Raw genomic sequence first — 21,916 nt, 5'->3', positions numbered from 1 at the left:
TGTGCTGGATCCGACTGGATCCCAGTGTGGCCGAGAGCTCAGCAGCAGAGCCTGGGGCTTTCCACCCCCACTTCTTGGCTCTTCCAGGGGCCTGGCCTTGAGGAGCACGAGCACAGCCAGGGGAGAGCAGCCACTACCTGCCCACAGACGCCAGCGCCGCGGCTTCCGCAGTCACGGCGTCGCGCCCCGCGCTCCTCCCCACAAAGAGGCTGCCAGCCAGGCCCGTCAGACAATCTTCCTTTAATACAAAGTCAATATATCTACATACACAGTGGTGTGAAAACCACTTACTGATTCAGTTTGAAAGAACAGTGTGAAAGCAACAGCACTTTGCTCTCATACAAAGGAAAAAAGAAAACCAAAACCAAAGACCACCTCCCCCCTCCCCCCCCAGCTCTTCCAGTAAGATTTTGCTGCAACATACTTAGAAATTTGGGCGACTTTCACACAAATAAGAAGTAAAATCTCAAAGAAGCCTTTTGGGTGGGTCTTTTTTTTGTTCTTTTTTCTTTTTTTTCAGTTAAAGACAGGGATTGTTGTGGGGTTTCTGGGTAGCACTTGATGGCCATGATGATTCATTTGAGAAAACAATTAATTAAAATTAAAAAGGAAAAGTCACAGGCAAGCAGTGCCCTGGGCAGCCGTTGCCTCTCCAAGGAAAGCCCTGGGCACAGATGCTCCTGAGAGCAGCATCACTCTACAGCCTGTCTACAACAGACTGGGGCTGGTGACTGCACCACCCCGTTGATGTTACAACCCCACAGGCTACGGCTCCAAAAAAATCACCCTCTTGCTGGCACCAGTCATCTTAGGACACTGGTATTGGTGGAGCCCTGGTTAAGAGTGGGCAGCACAGCTGATGGGGACGGGGTTGGCACCGCTGCCGTGTCCAAGCCTGCCTGCGAATGTCAGGAGACACAGGATATGTCTGTGATTTTAAACCAGAACAACCCAAAAAGAAATTAAAAATAAACTCCAGAAAGGACATTATTTTCTCTTTTGTTCTTCCATGAGCAAGTGAAACCTTCGAAATGGTAGAAAAAGCAATATGTAGGAGTAGCAATTTGCACTGCATCTTTATATATCACAGCCATTACACGTAACATTTCTACAGTGAAAAAATAGACTGTCTTTGAACAGAATATGAACAAATAAGCAAATTTTTTCTTTTAAATTCATTGACTGATATTGTCTTTTTTTTAAAAAAAAAAAAAGGAAAAAAATACACTATTTAAAAAAAAAAGAAAGGTAATGTCACTTGTTACAGTTACATCGATACTTTAAAGAAAGCCACTCACAGTATCTGCCTCTGAATGCATCCTGCTCGGTCTTGTCCCCGTGGGTGTTACAGCTGGGGCACGTTCGTAGCTGTGTGATGGGCTCGGCGTGGCGCGGTACCCGCACGGTCCTGAGATCTCTCCGCATCGCTCCCGGAGAGCCGCTCTGGGCGGAGGTGAGGGGGCGGCAGCAAGAAGCTCTGGGGTAGCGGAGGGATGCTTGGGGGATGAGGGGAGGGGGGTGGTATGGCCGCTTGCAGCAGAGGTGGGGTTGTGTGGATGTGCAAAGAGGATGGGGCAGGGGCTGCCTTTCCTGACGGGGCGTCCCACCCTGCTCGACTTAATTAATGCCTTTGTAGAGCTGGATGTGCTGAAAAAGGGGGAAGGGACCCAGCGACCCCAAGCCCAGCAGAGCTGCCAGCTCTGCCTGGCCCAGGGGTGGGCAAGGGGAGTTTGGGGGATGCCCCACACCGCCCTGCCAGGCCTGGGTCTTGCCTCTCACTCTCTTTTGCTATTGGTTTTTTTTTTTCAAATATCCTAAAAAATAAATTTTGGAATTAGAAGAAATGAGGAATGTTCCAAGTATTCAAAATGTGAGCTAGAAAACCTCGCGCGGGGCAGGGGCGTTCCGTGACCGCTGATCGCAAGGTGCCTGTAAGCCCAGCCTCATCCCCGTGGTGATACTGAGGTTAGTAAGACTCCAGCTAGAAGAACTCCTGACCCTAAAAGTGTTGAGATTGATTTAGTTCCTTATCTGTTACGGAACACCTTCAGTTCTGCAAGTGACTTCCTTTAAAGACTGCCAACTAGATTAGTAAATAAACTGAACTCTAATGATGTAACCGAAGTCGGTTCCTTCCCTTCTCCAGCCGTCACGTCTCACCAGGTGTGTTTTAGCTTTTGGATCTGTTTCATGATGTCCATATGTCCTCCACAGCGAACACCACTTGAGGTAACAAGAGCAGTGCACCACTTAAAGCAGTCCTTCAGCAAGCTCCTGAGCTGCCTCTTCACGGTCCAGGTTACAACATGGAGTTCCTGAAGGGACGTTCCTGTCCGTCCTTCCCCCTGCTCCCCAATGCATTGTCCAGATGAAAAGATACTTCTTTCTGATTCAGTTTTGTAAGTTCAAGCGCTCCTCCTGGGTCAAAAGAGGCCTTCCAGGACTTAAGTGGTTGGTAGAGTCTGCACAACGGATGGCTTTTTATGTTGCATAGTGATCGAAACTTCCCAGATACTCCAGAGCTGCCTGGTAACAGAACTGGTACTCATCCTGCCAACAGGGAGGAGGAGAACGGGCTTCAGAGCTTGAACTCAGCCCCCAGCCCCCAAACAGACAGGCCCCCCCAGCCCAGCTTACCTCTGTCTGCACCATGGCAGGTCGTTGTGTTCGCAGCATCTTTACTGTCTGGAAAATATCTACAACCCCCTCGTAACGCATTCGTTCCAGGACGATACTCAAGGTGATGAACACGCCGGTCCTGCCCACGCCAGCACTGCAGGAACAGGAGGGGGTGGGGAGGGAGATGGGGGTGTTACCATGTTTCCCTAAATGCTGAGGTTACGCTGTGGAGCGGCTGTGCCTTGGGAACATGAAGGGGGAGGAACTGGAGAGCTCAGTCAGCCCTCCAGGAGGGAGGAACCAGTAAACTGCTGGAGGTGGGACCTGAACAGATGTTTGAGAGTGAAATAATAATGATAAACAAAGAAAATAAAGTTTTGGGTTGTAAACAGCAGTCGGTGTGAATGTTATTACCAGGATGCACCATTAGGCTTTTACAAATGGAGTAACTGGTGGCAGAGAGCAGTAACTGTCCTCTCCTGTCCCGGAAAGGGGCAAAGGCTCTGGGGCCAGGGCAGCAGCATGGCTGGTGGCACAGCAGTGCTGGGCCCAGATACCCCCCCCAAAATCTGCCTGCAAAGGTGGGGTGGGAGGGGATGGAGCCAGCTGCAGGCCTTGAACTCCACCCCCTCTGCTGACTGAGGCAGCTGGATTCGTGCACCCACCTGCAGTGGACAGAGATGGGGCCGTCCTGGCCGAACTGCTCCTTGGTCTTGTGCACCTGGCCGATGAAGTCGATGAAGCCCTCCCCGGACTTCGGGACGCCCTGTTCCGGCCAGTCCGTGAACTGGAACTGCCGCACAGTGCGGGACTGCCCGTCCTGGGGAGACAAGGGCAACGCTGAACCCAGCCTGGGCTGGGGGCATGGCAGAGCAGGCAAAAGAACCCCCAAAATAACGGAGTGACCCTATAGCCTTATAAACACTCAGATATAAAGAAATCCACGGGGGGGGGGGGGGGGTGGGGGGTGGGGTGGGGGGGGTGCGGGTGGGGTGGCCGGGGGGCCTCACTGCATTATGTACAAATATCAAACACAAGGTGGGACGGGCTTAAAATAGTTTCTTTAGATTTTTAAGATTTTTTTTTTAGATACTTTTTAGATTTTTACATAATTTTTAAGATTTTTTTAAGATAATTTTTATTTTGTAGATAATTTTTAGATCTTAAAGATAATGTTTAGATCTTGAAGATAAAATTTAGATCCTGAAGATAAATTTTAGATCCAGAAGATAATTTTTAGATCATAAAGATAAATTTTAGATTTAAAAAATAAATTTTAGATCTTGAAGATAATTTTTAGATCTTAAAGATAAATTTTAGATCTTAAAGATAAATTTTCGATTTAAAAAATAAATTTTAGATCTTAAAGATAAATTTTAGATTTAAATAAATTTTAGATCTTGAAGATAAATGTTAGATTTAAAAATAAATTTTAGATCTTAAAGATAAATTTTAGATCTTGAAGATAATTTTTAGATCTTGAAGATAAATTTTAGATCTTGAAGATAAATTTTAGATTTAAAAAATAAATTTTAGATCTTAAAGATAAATTTTAGATTTAAAAATAAATTTTAGATCTTGAAGATAATTTTTAGATCTTGAAGATAAATTTTAGATCTTGAAGATAATTTTTAGATCTTGAAGATAATTTTTAGATCTTAAAGATAAATTTTAGATCTTAAAGATAAATTTTAGATCTTGAAGATAAATTTTAGATCTTGAAGATAAATTTTAGATCTTAAAGATAAATTTTAGATTTAAAAATAGATTTTAGATCTTGAAGCTAATTTTTAGATCTTAAAGATAAATTTTAGTTCTTAAAGATAAATTTTAGATCTTGAAGCTAATTTTTAGATCTTGAAGCTAATTTTTAGATCTTAAAGATCATTTTTAGGTTTGTAGATAATTTTTAGATTTTTAAAGAGATTTTTGTAGATAATTTTTAGATTTTTAAGAGATTTTTTTAGATATTTTTGATTTTTTTAAGATTTTGTAGATTTTTTTAAAGATTTTTTAATATTTTTAATATTTTCTTATATTTTTTTATAAACACCTCCCATATTGTATTTTTTATTTGTGTATATATATATAAAAAAACAATGATGCAGCTGCTCAGGGTGACATTCCCATCTCTGGGTTGGCTACTTAGGCTCTGGCTGCCTGGCAGGGGTGCTGAGCACTCCACCCACCACACAGATGGAGCCTTCAGCAGAGGAACATTCAAGGTGAGGTCATGGCTTCCTTATCAATCTTGAGGAAGAGGTGCTGTAGTGTCAGAATTAGAGCTGACAGGGAGATAAATCTCATCCTACCAGGACTGATGAGGCATCCTTAACCTTGCACATAGGATTAGTGGGCGCTCTGCTACCGGCAGCCTCAAAAGCAGAGGACTTCACTGAGCAAGGCTCAGAAAGACCTGAAATGGTCCTTTGGAGGAGAGATCAGACACTGACTGTGACACTGAGTGACTGTGCCCCTGCAGCAGGGGCAGGTCCTTTCTCAGGGCAGTTTCTCTTAAAGCCCAAGGTGAAGCATGAAGCTTTCTGCAGGGTGCAGTCTCCTTTGCAGCTTGGAGCTTTAATGAGCTGTTTGGGAAGATGCTGTTTTCTGATTTCACCTCAAATAATCTGCAAGTAAAGCCAAAAGCCTGGCCCAGGTCCACACCAGTGCCTCACTCCAGGGATGGGTGAGCAGCACCTGGGCAACAGCTTTCATGCTGTGACAATATACTCAACCTGTGTTGCTGTGTCTGTCCCTCAGCTCAGGTAAGCTCTCCTCCACCCATGACACCCCCAGACCTTCACAGAGAAAGCCGTTCTGTTCTTCCTCCATCCTCACTTCCATACTCCACCCTCCCCAGCAGGCACCGGGGGGTCGTGCAGCACTTACCCTGGCATCGGTGACCTTGAATTCCCGCAGGATGTACTGAGGCATGTTGTACTCAGCCATGGGATCTACTACGAAGTACTGGTACCGGGCAGAGCGCTCCGCTGGCCAGTACTGGTGGCACTTTTCCTGCCAGAGAAAGGTCTCGGTTGGCCCCTGCACCACAGGCTTCCCCCACCTCAGGTGTGTCCTTGGCGGGCACTTACCCGCCCCATCTCGCGAAGCTTGGTCAACATCACGACAATGGTGGAGTTGTTCTCCCACAGCATCCGCCAGAAATCCTCAGTGGTCTCTGCCAGCGGCCCTTGAGTAGCAATGTAGGCCTTCTGCTGCCTGCAACAACCCAAAGGGAGAGGGGGGTCAAGGGGGGGATGCGGCAGGACACATGTGTGGAGAATTGCTCAGGCAGAACCTTGGGGAACACTTAATGCTGGAGAGAGGAACACAGATGGAAGCTCTGGGGAAGAACTAGAAGAGTGCAAGGTCTAAGGGGGGTGAGGAGGTGGCTGGGGTGTTAATGGGGGGAAAACTAAGAAGCCTGTGGTGAAGCGTCCTCAAACTGCCCAAGGGACCAATCCAGATCACCCCAGCACTGTATGTGGAGTAAGGTGCAACATGCTGGATTCCTGGAAGCAGAATCCTTATTTTCTGGGCCTGAGCAGCACCAAGAGTCCAACTGCCCTGACCCTGTGCCATGGCTGGGGCTGCTGCTGTCTCCCAAGGTGGGGGAACTGTGCCTGGTGGGGCTCCTCTGTTCCCTCAGCTTCAGCTGGCCAGTCTCTGAGCACAGCCATGGAGGGCTGCAGCTCCCAGGGCTGGAGCACACGGCAGGTAGTGCCGTGGGAAGCTGAATCACACCAGTAAGAAACAGACTCATCTGTTTTCAGAAACCTCCCAACAGCAAAAGCCGCCCCATGGTGCTGCTCTGTTTTTAGGAGCTGGAGAAGGGGGTGGATTTGCTCTAGGGGAGAAGGAATTTTAAGACCTCAGCAAATTAAAGCATAGCAGAAGGCTGGATCCCAAGTCCATCCCCGAATCCTCAGCCCACGGCAGGGCAGCGAGGTGCTGGTTACCTGTAGCCATCAATAAAGCTGGCGTTGATGTAGTCCGAGCCCTCCACCCCGCGGATGGGCTGCAGGCAGACCCGCGTGGTCTCGTATGGCATGATGTTGACAAGGCGGTTCTTGAACTTGTTGCATGGGAGGTTGGCGCTGATGAACCTGGAGGTGTGGGCTTTGGAGTTGGCGAGTCGCTGGAGGCGAAAGCAGAGTCACAGACATTTTGTTAACTGGGAGGAGGGGGGGGAAAACCAACCCAACACTTGATTCACAGAATCACAGGGGGTGGAAGTGACCTCAAGAGATTGAGTCCAACCCCCCTGCTTTGGTAGGGTCTGGTTTATGGGTTCTATGCCAGCCCACTGAACTCGCCCTCCTTTTTTTGGGGGGTGGGGACAGAGCCTGAACCTTTCCCCAGCAAAACTTTCAAAGGAAAAAAAGCAAAAAACAAAAAACCAAAGCTTAAAACCCAATCTGAAGTGTGAGCAAGTTCAATCTGGATTTGAAATGACCAGACAAGCTCCCTGCAGCAGCAGCCAATGGTTCCCTCCCCTGGGAATTGCGACAGCACAGTAATTACTTCCCTACCATGGAGCTGACAAGTGCCCATCAGCTGTATAAAGGCTCCCTGCCTGCTACATCCAACTGCATACAAAGCAAAGCTCCCCAAGCCTTCCCCAGCGACTCCTGTCTCCACTCAAGCTCCCAGCATTACCTTGAACTCCAGCTCCATGCCCGTCACGTGCTCCCCGACTTCAATCTGCGCCAGTTTCTGGATGTAGGTGTAGAGGTTCCTAGCGGGCACCTCGGTGTTGCCGCAAGCAACAGCCTCCAGCAAGGCATCGTGGATAAAGCTGTACTGGTCCTCTGTCTGCACCATGTAGTTGCGCTGGGACCTCATGAGGGTGACGTGCCCGTAGATGTCCACTGTCTTCTCGTGTTTTATCCTCTCCAGCATGGCGTCGATCACGATGAAGCAGCCGGTCCGTCCAACGCCCGCACTGGGAGGAGAAGGGAGAAAGGAAATGAAGTGATGGGACTATCCTGCCACTGAGGAGAGATTTGGAAGGACACCGGGGTGTTCCAAAGCTGCTCCCATATGTGTGAGGATCTTTCCAGCAGGAAACACAAGCAAAGTGGAACCTAAAAGCTCTCTGTGGCTGGGAAGGAACCAGGGCCTTGGGAACAGGGCTCTCAACAAAGGAAATCTCAGCAAACGTGTGGGTCCAGCTGTTGCCCATATTTTGGTGTATTAAAGGAACCTGTGTAACTGGGCTGGTTCTGGTGGGCAGTACTGCTGCCACGTGGCAGGGAGAGGGGAAGGTCCCTTCCCCTTCTGTGCCAGTCCAGTACTCAGGCACAGAGTTAGGGAGCCTGCAGCATGCAGGGGTTCACTTCAAGTCCCCTCTCAGTTCAGCAAAGACCTTTCACAACCCAATTTGGTCTCATGTCAGATGAGGATGGGACGGAAGATGAAGAGTTGCCTCTGGGGAGGTGCCTGTTGCCCCTCCACATGGATCTGATCTGCTCAGCATCTCCCACCCCTTCATCCGTGACATCCCCAGGGCAGGAGCTCTCCTGGCAGACACACAATGACGACAATTCCAGGTGGGGGCTCTGGGCCTGAACCAAAGGTGAGCACGATCTGAGGGTGTAACAAGCGTGTTTAATCACTCAGATCTCTCAGCAGCTCAGAAACGACTGATGGAACATGAGGAACACGTGTCACCTCTTTTCCTAAACGTTTCTGTGTGCCAAGTTAACATCAAACTTGCATGTGACAGCATTTGTGGATCAGCAGGGCTCCACAGGGCTGGACCTCTGGATTAAAGGGTTTCCTTTAACAGCACAGTCCCTTTCTTCATAAAGCCCCTTGATCTCAGTTACCCAAAGTGCCCAACACCTGAACCAGGCAGGTGAGTCGAGCTCTGGCACGCCCCGAGCAGCAGCTCTGGGAGCCAGTCCCTGCACGCTGGGAGCTGACAGCTCTTTATTCATTGTCTGAGAGCCGAGCGATAATTGCCATCTGCAAGGTTAGTGATAAGTTGCCCACTTACAGAGGCTGTTTAAATGGCATCATCTAGCAGAGGCAGGATTAGCTTCCCCCAGCAGCCTTTACAATCCAGATGTCTTTCCTCGGCGCCGGGGAAGCGTCAGGCTCCTCCGCACCCTCCAGAGGAACACGGGGCTTTATCTAGGGCGAGGCTGCGAGCGTTCCTCATCGGGGAGCAAACTGAATTAGGGACTGCTACCACCCCATGGGGGCCTTCAGCTTGTCATTATCAGAATGGCTGCAGCACTCAAATAAAACCCTCCCCCCCATCCTCTTTCCATCACTGTCAGCTCTCCCTTTGACAGCTGAGGCAGCTCTGCCTCCCAAAAACCCGATGCAGCACAAACTAAACCTCTCCTCATCTCAGGGAGTTTTGTCCCCGAGGAGCCTCCTCTGATGCTGGCAGGGGATCCCCTGCACAGGAGGGTCCTTGCTGGCTGGGGACTCACTACGAGACCCTACACATCTCCTGGGTGCAAAGTAGCATCCTGCTGAGCTTCTCCTGCCCCGCGCACGAGTTGGGTGAAGGAAACCAGTACCTGCAGTGCACCACGATGGGCCCAGCGTCAGGGGGGTTGCAGGTTTTCACCCGCCTCAGGAAGGCCAGGAAGGGGGTGGGGTACTCGGGCACGCCGTGGTCGGGCCACGCTGTGAACTGGAACTGGCGCACTTCCCGCTTCTCACTCGAGCCGTTCTGTGGGGATGGAAAAGCAGCAAGAGTAACGCTGAGGGGTCGGCACAGGTCCCTTCCCTGCCTGTGCTGTGCCCAGGGAGCGTGCCACAGCCCATCTCTGGAGGGAGAACAGGTGCAGCTCACCTTATGAAGGGAGAAGGTGCGAACACAGAACGTGGCCAATTCAATCGTGTCGAGTAACGTCACTTGGATCATTCCATAGGTGTCTGTACCTCGGCCTGGCCAGTACTGGTCACACTTTATCTGGAAGAGAGGAGGCACTAGCTCAACCCCATGGTGCAGGGCGAGCTCACACCAGAGCTTGGTAAGGCTGGCCAAGTCACCAAGGGGAGGGAAGGTGCAAGGAATGTCTTTTCCCAGCATCCACTCGTAAAATCTCCTACTGACTAAGCACAAGCTTTGCTGCACCACATCAATCACAGAGACAACAGACTGGAATGATCCCGAAGATTAGAGCGAAGAACTGGGGCTTGTTAAACAAGAGAACTGAATGTGAAACTTGCCACATGATTAACTCCAAGACAGACCTACAGAGCATGCGATGGGATTGAGTGTCCTCTTCTCTTGGAGTTGCAAAGGAGGGCGCAGCTTTCCAGCACCCATGGTTTGGGTTTTTTAAAGACAAGGATTCACTGAGCTTTCAGGGTGCTGGCAAAGCAGGTGGAGATCCCTCCCTGCCATAAACATGGGCTGCAGATCAAAGGGATTTGCTGTTCCCCAGCTCTACCCTCCCGATCCCCCGGGATTATGACTAACTTGTCATCCCTCTCACGCGTCTCACCCGTGACTTCTCTTCCAGCTTAGTCATCATAACAATGGTAGCTGAGCGCTGCTCCCACACCATCCTCCAGAAGTCTCCGAAGGTCTCCGGCAGAGGCCCCTGCGTGGCGATGTAGGCATTCTGCTTCCGGTACCCGTCGATGTAGTTGGCGTTGATGTAATCGCTGCCCACAATTCCTGCATTGCACCAGCAAGAGCACGTTAGCTGACTGGAGTTGGAAGGATGAAGAGAGCTCTGCTGGAATGGTGTTAGAAGGACCTGAAGTTCCAGGGACTAAAAGAGTTGTCAGGGTGGGCACAGGCTGCCCAGGGAGGGGGCTGAGTCCCCACCCCTGGGTGTGTTTAACAGACAGGGAGATGAGGTGCTCAGGGATATGGTTTAGCATAGGACAGGAATGGTTGAACTCGATGATCTTAAAGGGCTTTTCCAGCCTGCTGAGTCTGGGATTCTGGGAACTCCCCAGCGAAACCAAGAGAACCTGCATGATTTTCTGGGTCAGAGCCACAGCTGGGAGCAGTGGGATCATTGCAAGCTCTTCCCAGGTAAGGTTCCTGCCTCCAAGGTCTGCGCTGCCGGGAGACAAAAAACTTCTTGCCAAAGTTAAAGAGACTGAATACCAAAGCCCTGAAACCACAGTTGTCTTCCTACTGTTGCCAACAGGAGCCTCTGCTCCGGATCTCAAACAGGAGAGAGACACATCCTCATCCCAGAACACTCCCAGCCCGGGCAGCAAACGCACCTGCACGATGCACTGCGTGGTCTGCAGCCCAATGCCAGGCAGTGAGCTGCTGCTGGACAAAGGGAGAATAAACCCAGCCTGGATAGAGCCAGTGGAGGCTTTGAAATCACAGGCTTTGACTTGCTTTCACTCATCTGCTCTCATTTTTAGGAGTGGGGTGGGTTTTTTCCCTATGTGCCTATTGAGGTACAGCTGCTCGCCTGCGTCCTCGCTCGAGGGGGTTGGTACGAGTGGCAGGAGGTGCTGCCAGAGCGAAGAGGACGACTGGGACACAACTGGAGCAGCAGCAGCGACAACGGCCCCTGGCCAGCAGCAACGCTCAGGTTGAGCTTCCAAAAGGCCCCGTGGTTGGCACGGAGGAGCTGCCTGTTCCCCATCACAGCGGAGCAGCTGGCAAGGCTGGCAGGTTTCCCCTAACCTATGATTAACACCACGCAGAGTGCTCAGCTCGTGTCTCAAGGGGGAGGCAAGGGTGGGGCGCGGTCCCGATGTGAAATTGGGTTGCTGGTCCTCATCCTGCTGTAGCAATAGACGCTGCTGCTTCTGCTGGCGCGGTGCAATCCGTGCTGGATTGCCTGCCAGCCCTCAAGGGTACTCAGTAATTTCAGCTGCTGGTAGAAATGGCTTTTGATTAAATTTCTGGAGGGTTCCCAGCCCCCATTCCTTCCCGATTGGAAATTTCAGGAGGGAAGGCTGTGTAGCAGCAGCAGGAACGTGATCAAGGCTGAGCTTCTGGAATTAATGTCCCCTCCAGCCCCCCTCGGGTCCACTCTGTAATTTAAAATGGTGGCCATGAGCTCCTGCGATGTTTTGCTGCGTGACAGGTGCCGTTACAGAGCAGTCACGGAATGAAAGGCACTACTTCTTCCTGGCCACGCAGACGGTGACAACCTGCAGCCTTGACAAACCCGGATTTAAAACAAAGAGAGAACGACAACCAATTCCTCTGGCTCCTTCCACACTCTGAGGGCACAAACTGCAGCCTGGCAGGAAGGAATGAGCCAGCCCAGAACCTCTCAAGGTGCTTGAAAATGAAACCTTGGGACTCAGGCAGCTCTGGTCCCTCGGGATACAGCCCCTGGAGAGGCACCCAGCCTTTCTGCCTGCACCCAGCGCTCTGCTGCTGCTTTCCCAAGAGCCGAGCCCAGCCCGAATCGTCTCCCATCCCCACCCTCACGCTCTGCTCTTTCCTGTGAATGACAAGGCAAGTTTTTAAAGGCTTTGCTTTCCTCACCTCATACAATATTCATCTCTGAAGGAAAATGAGACAGGACAGAGTCATCTTCACAACGGGCAACGTTTAAAATCCTCTAAGGACGGACACGACTGATCCTGATTCGTGCAGGTTCCTGGCCCAGACCAGCTCTCTCCCCGCCTCTCTCAGTCACCTCAGCAGAGGGAGATTGTTCTAGCAATTCCCTTGTCATAAAGGCTTCTGCATTAAGTTCTGTATTCCCTGGGGGTTATTGGGACACCTCAGATGCTCTGTGCTCAGACGATCAGTGCTTGGCAATGCAGGACAGGCCTGGAGTGCTTTACCCATTACAGCACAGCCACACAACTGGGGACAACGGGACCTGGGGATCACCTCAGCAGCAGCATCCAAGCTGGTGCCTTGTTAAACCATCCTCTCTCCACCAAAAGCCCCCCTCATCCTGGTGTGCACCAGGGCAGCTCTGGCAAGAGCCACAGGTTGGGAAGTTCAATGTAATTTCCCTGACTGCACCATCACTCACATAAGCAGCTCAGGAAGCAATTTATGACCTACGAGGCTAACGCTAACCCCTTCTTACTCTTAGCCATTTTTGGGGCCAGGACTGCATCAGGAGCTGCATATCAAGTGATCGTTATGTCTGCACAACTCAGCAGCTGCATCTTTGCTATGCCATGAGCCCTCACATTTGTACCATCAGCTCTCTGCTCACTCCTTAGGCAGCTGCCATACGGATACACGGCACATCCACTGCCACTCACTGCCCCACTCCCACTCTCTCAAAGCAATATGGGGTTGGAATTATTCCCCTTAGTTGGGGATGTATTGAGCAGGGATCTCCAAGTAAAGGCAAGACAGTTTCTTGATAAACCAGCCCTTGAAATGAGGGGCTGCAGCTCCAGGGAATACGTCAAGTCACCAGAATTTAACAAATGCCCGGGTAACAGAGGTATCTCCTGCCTGCTGAGCTCCCAGGGAGATGCTAAGAGAAGAATATAAATAGAAAGGAACAGGGAAGGGAGAGAAGCATGTGCTGTACGTCTCCCTGCAGGAACTTCAGCCCAGCACCAACGTGTAGGAGCAGAGAGGTTACAGTACCTTCGATGGGCAGCAGGATGACGCGCGAGTGGTCGTAGGCAATCACGTTCGCGTAACGGTTCTTGGGCTTGTTCACTTCGAGGTTGGAGTGTTCCCAGGTGAACTGCTGGCCAGGGTCGATGGACTGGAGGAATGGGGAAAGAAAACAGAGGCGTCAGAGAGGAGAAAAGCAGCAAACGACGCTTTGAATGCCTTGTTCTGTGTGGGATGGATGGTGGCTCTGAATATCTAGCTGGGGAACGCAGCCTTTGCACTTTGCTTCCCTCAAGAACCAGGCTTGGCTGTGGAAAAGCACCAGCCTGGCAGCACAGCGTGCTCACATCCCATCTCCCTGGGCTCCTAGGGCACCTGGAGTGGTACCTGGATAATTCCTCCCCCAGTATGATACAGTGCAGCCCAGGGGCAAAAGCATCAGCAGTTTCAGGCTGCAGTCAGAGGTCTGGGATGGAACCTGTGCCGAGGCTGTGCGGGGTTAGATACTGACACTGACAAACAGCCGGCAACTGGGAGGAACGACGGAGCCAACACATCAGGATGTAGCTATGAAACAACAAAGAGGCTGAGCCTGTGCATGGTTAAACTGAACAGCCATGAAGAGGGTGTAAACATACCAATGTCCTGGTGAGTATTACTACCCAGGGAAGGTGATACTGAAGCCAAGACAGGGTTTGTACCCATGTGGGCAGATGGCACAGGAAATGCCAGGGAGATCTTGCTGTCATAGGCAGCAGGAAGGGACCAGGCTGCTCCGTATGGATCGGAGGCAGCGCGACTTGGGACCACAGAGGCCTGTGCCCAACATCTCCCAGGTGCAAAGCAGGGGAGAAAACACCAAGGGAGCCTGTGGCTCTAGGGTAAGGACCTGGCCTGGAGAAACTCAATCAACGTGGCTTTGTCCTAGAAGAGACCAAGGAGTAAACAATGCAATGCTCTGGAGAGAAAAGCCCTCTCTGCCCGTCCCAGGGAGTTATTCCAGGTCTGGTGATTGTTGGGTTTGGTTGAGTTTTTTTTCCCGAAAGTCCAGCTGTCCCAGATATGGAAATTAGGTTAATTACGTTTACCTCTAAATCCTCAGCCAGAGAATTAAATAAAACAAGGGCTTAATTCCTTCATCATTTTGCAGAGCCCTAGGGGTTTGCCTCAATTGGAGGCTTGGCAGGAGCGCGCAGAGTTGTTTCCCTGCTGTTCCCTCTCCCTCCCTGCTGTGCCTGGCCAGTGGGACACAGTCCCCACCTTCACCCCTTCAAGCTCATGGGGGTCAGTCCTCTGTGCAGCAGCTCCTGCTGCCCTCCCCTTGCCTGTACTGATCCCAGAGCTCCATGGGCACAACCCCCAGCTCCAGCTGGGACAAAACCACCCTGCACACCCGTCCTCTCGCGCTCTGGCTGCCGAGCGTTTCTAACTAATGGGTATTTATACTGTTGTAATGTGTCTGTTTGCTCTCTATCCCTCTAATCTCGCCCCGCATTCATTTCATTAGCGATGTTTGTTTAGCTCTGGCTCTCCCACTAGAGGAGGTTGTGCTGGAACGAAGCCAGGGCACTTGGGATACTGCATTATGCAAATCAGCCTTTGAAATCTGGAGAGAGCATATTTAACGGGCTGCTGCTCCCTCCCCCCCAACACCCCATTGTGGGGGGAAAGAACCCAGCAGAGCAAACGCGCCTTCTCCAACGTGCAAACCCTGTTCTGGGGGTGCAGAGCTGTGAGTATGGAGCTGCTTCGCACACACTGGTATCTGCAAGTCAGATGGAGGAGAAAGATCCAGCCTTTGGGTCAGAAAATATCCCTCAGTCTCTGCTGGCAAAGAGAACTAGGCAGTCTAGGCTAGGTCTTAGTCTAAAAACACCAGGGTGTCTTTGAAAAGAACAAAAACTCAGTCCTACTCTGGGATGAAAGTGACCTGCATGGCAACAGTGCCGGCAGCACCGAGCCTCTGCACTGGGATTTAACCAGCACCGATGCAGCTGCAGTCCCTGAGCAGACAGGAGCAGGTCTACACAAGCACGTAGCCCTGCTGTGATGAGGATGCTGTGCTGTGTGGTGGCAGCAGTTATGTGGGGGTTTATAACACATTTTGCCTTACCCCCCTTCCCTCAGTCTGCCTTGGGGCTGGCCCAGCATGGTGGGAAGTTTAGAGCCTGGAAATGCAAGTCCAGCAGCCACAGCTCTGCCGGGCCAGTCACCAGCGGGAGCTCATCTGAGTAACCAAACATCAGCAGGGAAGAGAGAAGAAAAATAGAGCACAACCCCCCTGACAAGACAAGACAGACACAAATCATCCCAATTTCTCAGCTTTACCTCTGCAGCTGCTCATCATGTCAGGTGAGGAGGACCCACTGTTCATGCCCCTCCTAACTTCAGCTACCTGAAACTGGGTATCACACTCCTCAGCTTGCTCCTCTTCCTGTTCAGCAGCAAGATACAGGCACCCCCATGGATAACTGCACCCCATCCCATTTCCCTGGCAGTCACCTTCCCAAAATGCAGCCCACTTTGTGACAGGAGCTCTGACCCAGTCCAAGATGCTCACCAACCACGTCTCTTTTCTACCACCTGGAACTCAACCTTGCAAAGCACTAAGTACTTAAATTTTCAATACATAAATAGCTTTTTAAAAATAACCAGATCCTTAAAATGAAGCTGTGTTTACAGGGATGAGGGCCTGTCTGAATTTCCTAATGCCCTGGCTCAGCAAACCCCCGCGCAGCACTCGCTCTCGCTCATACCTCATACTCTTGGGACAATTTCAGGTTATCATTAGCTTTGAGATGCTCTGTGTGTTCAGCCAGCTCGGAAACGGGGATTGGTGGGTGGCTGAGCATACCTAAAAAGACAAGACAGCAGGAAAAGAACCTCATTTAATAATTAACTCAAACTCACAACCGTTTTAGAAGAAAGAAGAAACAAGAAAAGAAAATAATTTACAATGTAAGATCTGCAATGAAAGTAGGGAGGTTAGAAGAGAAGAATTCAGGGCTCGAAATTGTGTCCTTGGAAGTAAAAAAAAAAAGGAAAAAAATCAAAGAAATAAATTAAAAAAAACCAAACCACCAGTAAAATGAGTGTTCCCGTGATGGCCCCGTTTTCAATGTGTAAATCAGAGCGAAACAAAAAGGAAAATCCAAAGAGCAGATGCGTGTTTAGCGATTCCAAGAGTGGACTTAAAATGAGCAAACGCTGCCAGAGGAACCTACGCAGCAAATGTTACAGCACCCGCAATGATCACCAACCAAGTCCAACACAAAAGAAGGGAAGGGGGCAGGGATCCAGCCAACCATGGTGATGTGGGGCAGGGGGAGGGAATGCAGATGGGGGGAAGCAAGGGAGGCTTTTCGGGAATTCTCCTTTGCCCAACAGTGGCTCTGGAAGCTTCTCAGTGTAACCTGCACCGCTCCAGGACTGCAGCTGGGGATGGAAGTGTCAAACACCAGCTCCTCTTCCCACTCACGGGTGCTCCTGCAGCACAGCCCGGAGACGGCCGCCGCTGCTCGGTGCTCGCCCTCCCTCTTCCACCCGCCGGGCAGGCTGTACCCACCGCAGCGTGGTCTCTGCTGGGGGTGTCCTTACTTACTGGGATGGGGAAGCAAAAGATCCTCTCACCCCTTCTCAGGCTGGGGAACGGGAGACAAACGTTCCGGGGAGACCGATGGCTCGTGACCCTGGTTCACCTCAGGGGTCTCACCAGTGCTTGGCTGTGCTTGTGCCGAGGCAGGCAGACTGGCTGGGGGGCAGACTCGAGTCTCCCTGAGATACCAGCAGCGGGCAGGCCGTGCTGCATCAGGCTGGTCACCCCGAGGCACATCTCAGAGGCACATCTCAACCACGGATGGGGCTGAGCAGTGAGGGCAGACTCAGCTTCGCAAGTGTCACTTGTACATCCTGCTCCAAGAGGGGTAGCTGGGGCTCTGGGAAGAACCAGGATCCTTCCCATCCTACCAAACAGCTACACTATCGCTCAAGGTGGAAAAGTGCTCCGTGCTTTGCTCATCTGCATTGGATCACGTTCTTCCAAAGGCTTCCCATGCTGCCTGCCAGACAATCCTGCCACGAGTGACAGCGGATGGGCAAGGACAGCAGCATGAGGAGAAGCCCTGGGCAGTGCCCCCAGGGAGAAGGACAGGAGTGGAGGAGAGATGGAAGCCAGGGAGAATTTCGAGCCCCGTGGGTGTTGGTGTGTGACAAAGCAGCGGCGGTGGCAGCAGCATGGTCAGATACTCTGAAAACTCAGCACAGAGATGGCAAAGCAAGCATGACGTCCTCAGTTTTACAGTGACTCCTAGAGAGATGCTGCATCCCCCAGGCCTGGGGACAGGACGGGCCTGTCACAGAGCTGGGCCTGAGCCCTCACTCCAACAGGTTTCGCTAAGCTAATGAGACATCTGGCTTTTCAGCCCAAGGAAGCCTGGCTGGAAATAGAAAGGAGCAGGGAACAGACCAACAAAAGCTCCCAAAACTAACCCTTGGTGTTCTGGAGGCCGTGCTGGCTCTGTCCTACCCTGCTGAGTGCAAGGGCAGAAAGTCTCTCCCAGCTCAGGGAAGAGAAGCTCCCAGTTCATCTTTTGCTGCCCCGTAGCCCACTGCACCCGGAGAAGGATGCCTCCTCCTTTGCTTCCCACCCTGGACTAGAAGGTGGCTGCTGTCCACCCCAGCGTCACAGTACTAGACGCAGACTGGGGGCACTGGGAGGAACTGGTCCTCTCTCCTGTGTGTGACAGGAAAGCCACACTTGGCTGAGATGCCTGAGAACAGAGACGAAACCAGGTGAACAATACAAACACTCCTCTCTGTCACTGTCCTTCTGCCTGCCAAAGGAAGGGCTGAACATACCTCGAGCTGCAGCCTAAGAGCAAAGCTGAGCCCCACCAGCAACAATTCCTGGCGACTCATAAACCATCTCCAGATCTCTGCAGGTCACTCTCTCCTTGACTTCCTCCCACCTGGGCTGTGACAGCCCCTGCACCTCTCTTGCTACAAAATCCTACCCATGATTTGCTGAAGGGTGTTTTGAAACACAGCACCATGAATGAAATCCCAGGTGATGAACACACAGGCTAAAAGGAAAAAAAACTCCAGACAATCATTAAACCTGGTAATAATGAGCAAGCAAGGAAAAAACACCCCAGATTCTCTTCAGCCAAGTAGTCACGGAGCAGGATGCGTCATTCCCTTGGAGCAAGCAGGCTGCTGTGCCAATCTAGAACAACAAGTCCTGTTCTCCTTGAACTCATCTCACAAGTTTCCTTCATAAAAACTCCAGGAAAAATCCTCAGTGAGACCTGCTCCTGCAACCCAGCTCTGCCTCTGTGCTGGGGAACATCCTGCCCTCACCTCCACAGTGCTGTCAAAACACCGTCTGCGAGCACAGGGGAACTTGTTTCATTTTGCTGCTGTTAAGGACAGAAATCTCCTTGTCAGATCGATTTCTAGGGCTCTTTATAATAAAAGAAGACTAGAAACCTCTGCAGCAATAAACACTTTCCCAGTCAAAATGCCAAGTGCATCGGGGTTCCCATTAAGATCCAGGAGGAGTTTGATATGAAGCGAGCCAGGAGCGGTACTTCCCAGCCAGCATTGCCAAGGCAGCTTCATTTCTGTCTGGTTTAATCCAGTGATTCTCTTTCAGACATGAAGGGAAACAGTTCCCAGCTACCTGGGCACTGCCACCCAGGGAAACCTCCCCCAGCGACCAGGGTGGCAGAGGGAGCCCAGCTGGGGATCAGTGTGGCTGGAAAAAAACCTACACAGGCTCCCCCTCCGTTAACAATTAGGGGGTTGAGGGGAAGCAGCACGGGCACTGGGATAACATTAACAGAGTATTTGGGAGCCAAGAGACCAATATTGGGAATAAACTAATCAGAAAAACATCCCAGCTCTCACATCACCAAGCACAAGCAGCACCTGGGATTCTTCACATTTCTCAGCTCAAAGCTGCCCAGCACAAAGAAATCATAATAAATTCAAAATCAGACCCCAAACCCACCCAGCAGAGCTGGGATCTTGGCTCCTAATGGGGATGAATTCTTCCAGAGCCAGTCTCATCGAACGTTTCAATCACTTGAATCTCTCTAATCTTATCACAAAAGACTTGATTCTCTGCACACCAGCCAACTCACCAGAAGCGTCACCCTAACATCTGCTTCCTGGGCCAGAGCCCATTTATCCTCACAAAGTCACCGTGGCTGGATGGCACTCTGCTCCAACCCAGCGGGCGCGGAGCACCGCCGAGAGGCCTCTGCTCTTTGTGCTCCTGGAACACGCTGCTGCCAAGGACCAGGCACCTGCCACTGATGGGAAAGGGCCCTTTGTCCCCGTCCGAGGGGAAACGGTGCCGGGGTGACTCTCTCCAAAGAGCGAGGGGAGCATCAGCTGCAGCTCTGGTTTCCTCTTTCCCTGCGTTCTGAAGCAAGGAACACACCCCCACAGGCACTCACACACCCCACGCTCACGCTTCCCACCCAGGAATGAGTACAAAGGACGTTCAGCCAAGCATCAGGGGTGGAACGTCTTCAACAACGGGGAGAAAAAAGCAGCCTGGAAACTCAGGTCTTTGTCCTGAGAGAGCAGAAGAGACCCAGAAGGATGGGCAGCGTCCCACGCTGCTGCCAGGGGCTCTATTCTGGTGCTGCCGCTACCCTTGTCTCCTGGAAGGCCTGGGTTTTCATACTGTAAAACTGGAAGCGCAGTTCAGACACACAGATGGCACAGAGAAGGGATGAGATGGGCAAACACCGCAGGGATACGGACAATTCAGCAAGGAAATAAAAGAGGAACAGGAACGGAACAGAACTGGAAAGGAAAAGCGACAGAAGAGGGAAAATAAAAAGAAGAATGGGGGAAATGAAACCAACAGGAACAAAAACACACAGGAACTAACTTTCAAAGTCAAACTCAGGGTCACTGAGAGGGCTGCTCAGACCAGAATCTGCAGAAAACAGTAAAAAAAATAAAAATAAATAAAATATACACTTTTTTAAAAATTTCATGCTAATAAAAAACCAAAAAACCAACATAAATCTAAAGAGGAAAAGAAAGTTACTTTGGGGGCTGATTAGGCTAGGACAGGATAGCTAAGATGTGCTGGGCTGTCCCCCCTTGTGAGCTGCAGAGATGCTCAAGCACGCTCCCACCACCCCCATGCCTTGCTTTGCCTCTGGTGACAGGATGGAGACTCTCTGCTCACTGGTCCCCGGGTCATCTGGCAGGAGAAGAGCCTGGAGACCCTCTTCTAAACCACAACATATTGAATTCTAATGGCTTGAACTCAGACAGGGCCCACAGGCTCTTCCCCTACCAACTGCACTGGCCTCTCCATCACGGCCAACGTGCTCCAAGCTGGGAGCTTCCACCCATTTCCATTCTCACCAAACTGTCTGCAACTCTCTGGGAGGCCAGTGACCAACTCTCACAAAGCCTTTCAAGCCTCTAACTGCTTCACCAACTTCAGAGCAGAATAAACGAGCTAGAAAACCCTCTGGCTAGATAAACTCAGAAAGAAAAGGTGGCAGCATCCTTCTAAAGCCAGACCAGCCAAAGGCAGGCTGTCTTTTGAGATCTGCAGACCAAGCAGAGCCAGGTTTGAACATCTTGGCTGCCTTCTACGCTCCTCTTAGACCAAGAATTCAGAGGTCCAGCATGACCAAACCAGCACAGTCAGTGGAAGACAGACCCGCTCATCTACCCATCACATTAACTGCACTCGAAGTGCCCCTGGCTGGCTCTGCTATCCTGAGGGGATGGGGAGAATGATCCAGTAAGGGAAACACCTGAACCAGGATTCCCAGCCCCTTCCTAGCACCCCGGCTAAGCTGGATGGCCTCAAACTCTATCTCCATGCAGGTTTCCCAGGGAAAAGTGGAGCTCTGCCTCTCAAGGTCTCACATCACCACCCAGAGCACCCAGATGCCAGCCTGAACACTCGGGAAGGGAGCTCCTGTCTGCACCCAGTATCTGACACTGAGCCCAGGCAAATGCAAACTGCTGCTGAGCTGGGGGTTCTTGGAAGATCTCCAAAAACTTCAACTAAGAGCTGATTTAGGGACCTGACTGGTCTGCATTCAGTCCCTGCACGCTGGATTGAACCCGCTTCCATCCCCCAGCCGGGATGCAAATCGTTCCTAAGCTTGTGCTGGTACCAGTGGGTCATCCTGAACTGCTATGCATATGAAGCCCTCAGCCCAGAGCCCTTTGTGCTTTCCCAAAGATCCCTGCCCTCTGGGTACCTACCGCCTTGCCAAGCTCACCCTACAGAAACTCAGACAACGCTAAGGACAGGACTGGGATGGGAAGGGGAAACAGGAGCTGCAGGAACATCACTAACAAGCACGAAACAGCAAAAAAATACAAACAAACTGAAAACAACAGCCAGCCCCCATAAAGCACAATAAATTCCCTTCCAAATCCTCAAGCACCGGGAAGTCAAGAGGCAGAGGTGTGTGTGGCAGTGCGCAGGCGCTGTTCAGCATCGCCAAGGCTCTGTCTGCGTGAGGACGTGCCCGTGCCGGGCCGTGTCAGCGGTGGCTTGCGGAGGTGCCATGCAGGCAGCTTAGACATGCATGTACATGGGGGACAGAGGTGTACAGGAAGGGGTGGGGGGTGCACTGAGCCTCCCTCTGCCTGGCAGCAAAGCACAGCCGCACGCTGGCTCAGCGGCTGTTGGCCGCGGCGGCATCTGCACCGAGCGGGGAGACGCCACCGCCGCCTCGTCTGCGCGAAGCAACCGGCTGCCTCTCTCTCTCCCTGTGTCTCTGTGTGTGGGGCAGGTCCAGCTCCTCA

The 21,916-nt window shown here is 51.4% G+C and overlaps 1 protein-coding gene across 4 annotated transcripts in view; it reads right to left on the bottom strand.

Annotated features, from left to right (window-relative positions):
• Window positions 1–220: 220 nt before the first annotated feature.
• Window positions 221–21,916, bottom strand: part of PTPRS (protein tyrosine phosphatase receptor type S) — a 132,876-nt gene continuing 111,180 nt past the window's right edge. For 3 of the 4 annotated variants that reach the window (XM_084276369.1, XM_084276370.1, XM_084276368.1), the window contains 12 exons: window positions 15,871–15,968; window positions 13,142–13,265; window positions 10,092–10,267; window positions 9,434–9,553; window positions 9,156–9,310; window positions 7,279–7,564; window positions 6,579–6,757; window positions 5,712–5,838; window positions 5,509–5,634; window positions 3,285–3,439; window positions 2,638–2,773; window positions 221–2,550 (listed from right to left, as the gene is read on the bottom strand). In XM_084276369.1, coding sequence (XP_084132495.1) covers window positions 2,482–2,550; window positions 2,638–2,773; window positions 3,285–3,439; window positions 5,509–5,634; window positions 5,712–5,838; window positions 6,579–6,757; window positions 7,279–7,564; window positions 9,156–9,310; window positions 9,434–9,553; window positions 10,092–10,267; window positions 13,142–13,265; window positions 15,871–15,968 — 1,751 coding nt within the window. In that variant the 3' untranslated portion in view covers window positions 221–2,481. Of the gene's footprint in view, window positions 2,551–2,637; window positions 2,774–3,284; window positions 3,440–5,508; window positions 5,635–5,711; window positions 5,839–6,578; window positions 6,758–7,278; window positions 7,565–9,155; window positions 9,311–9,433; window positions 9,554–10,091; window positions 10,268–13,141; window positions 13,266–15,870; window positions 15,969–20,018; window positions 20,067–21,916 lie in introns of all 4 variants that reach the window. The other variant, XM_084276367.1, reaches the window with a different exon arrangement.

Source organism: Gallinula chloropus (genome assembly GCF_964237585.1).
Source record: "Gallinula chloropus genome assembly, chromosome: 28".
Taxonomy (NCBI): Eukaryota; Metazoa; Chordata; class Aves; order Gruiformes; family Rallidae; genus Gallinula; species Gallinula chloropus.
The sequence above is the reverse complement of the archived record's forward strand: the minus strand, read 5'-3'. Positions and strand labels throughout refer to the sequence as shown.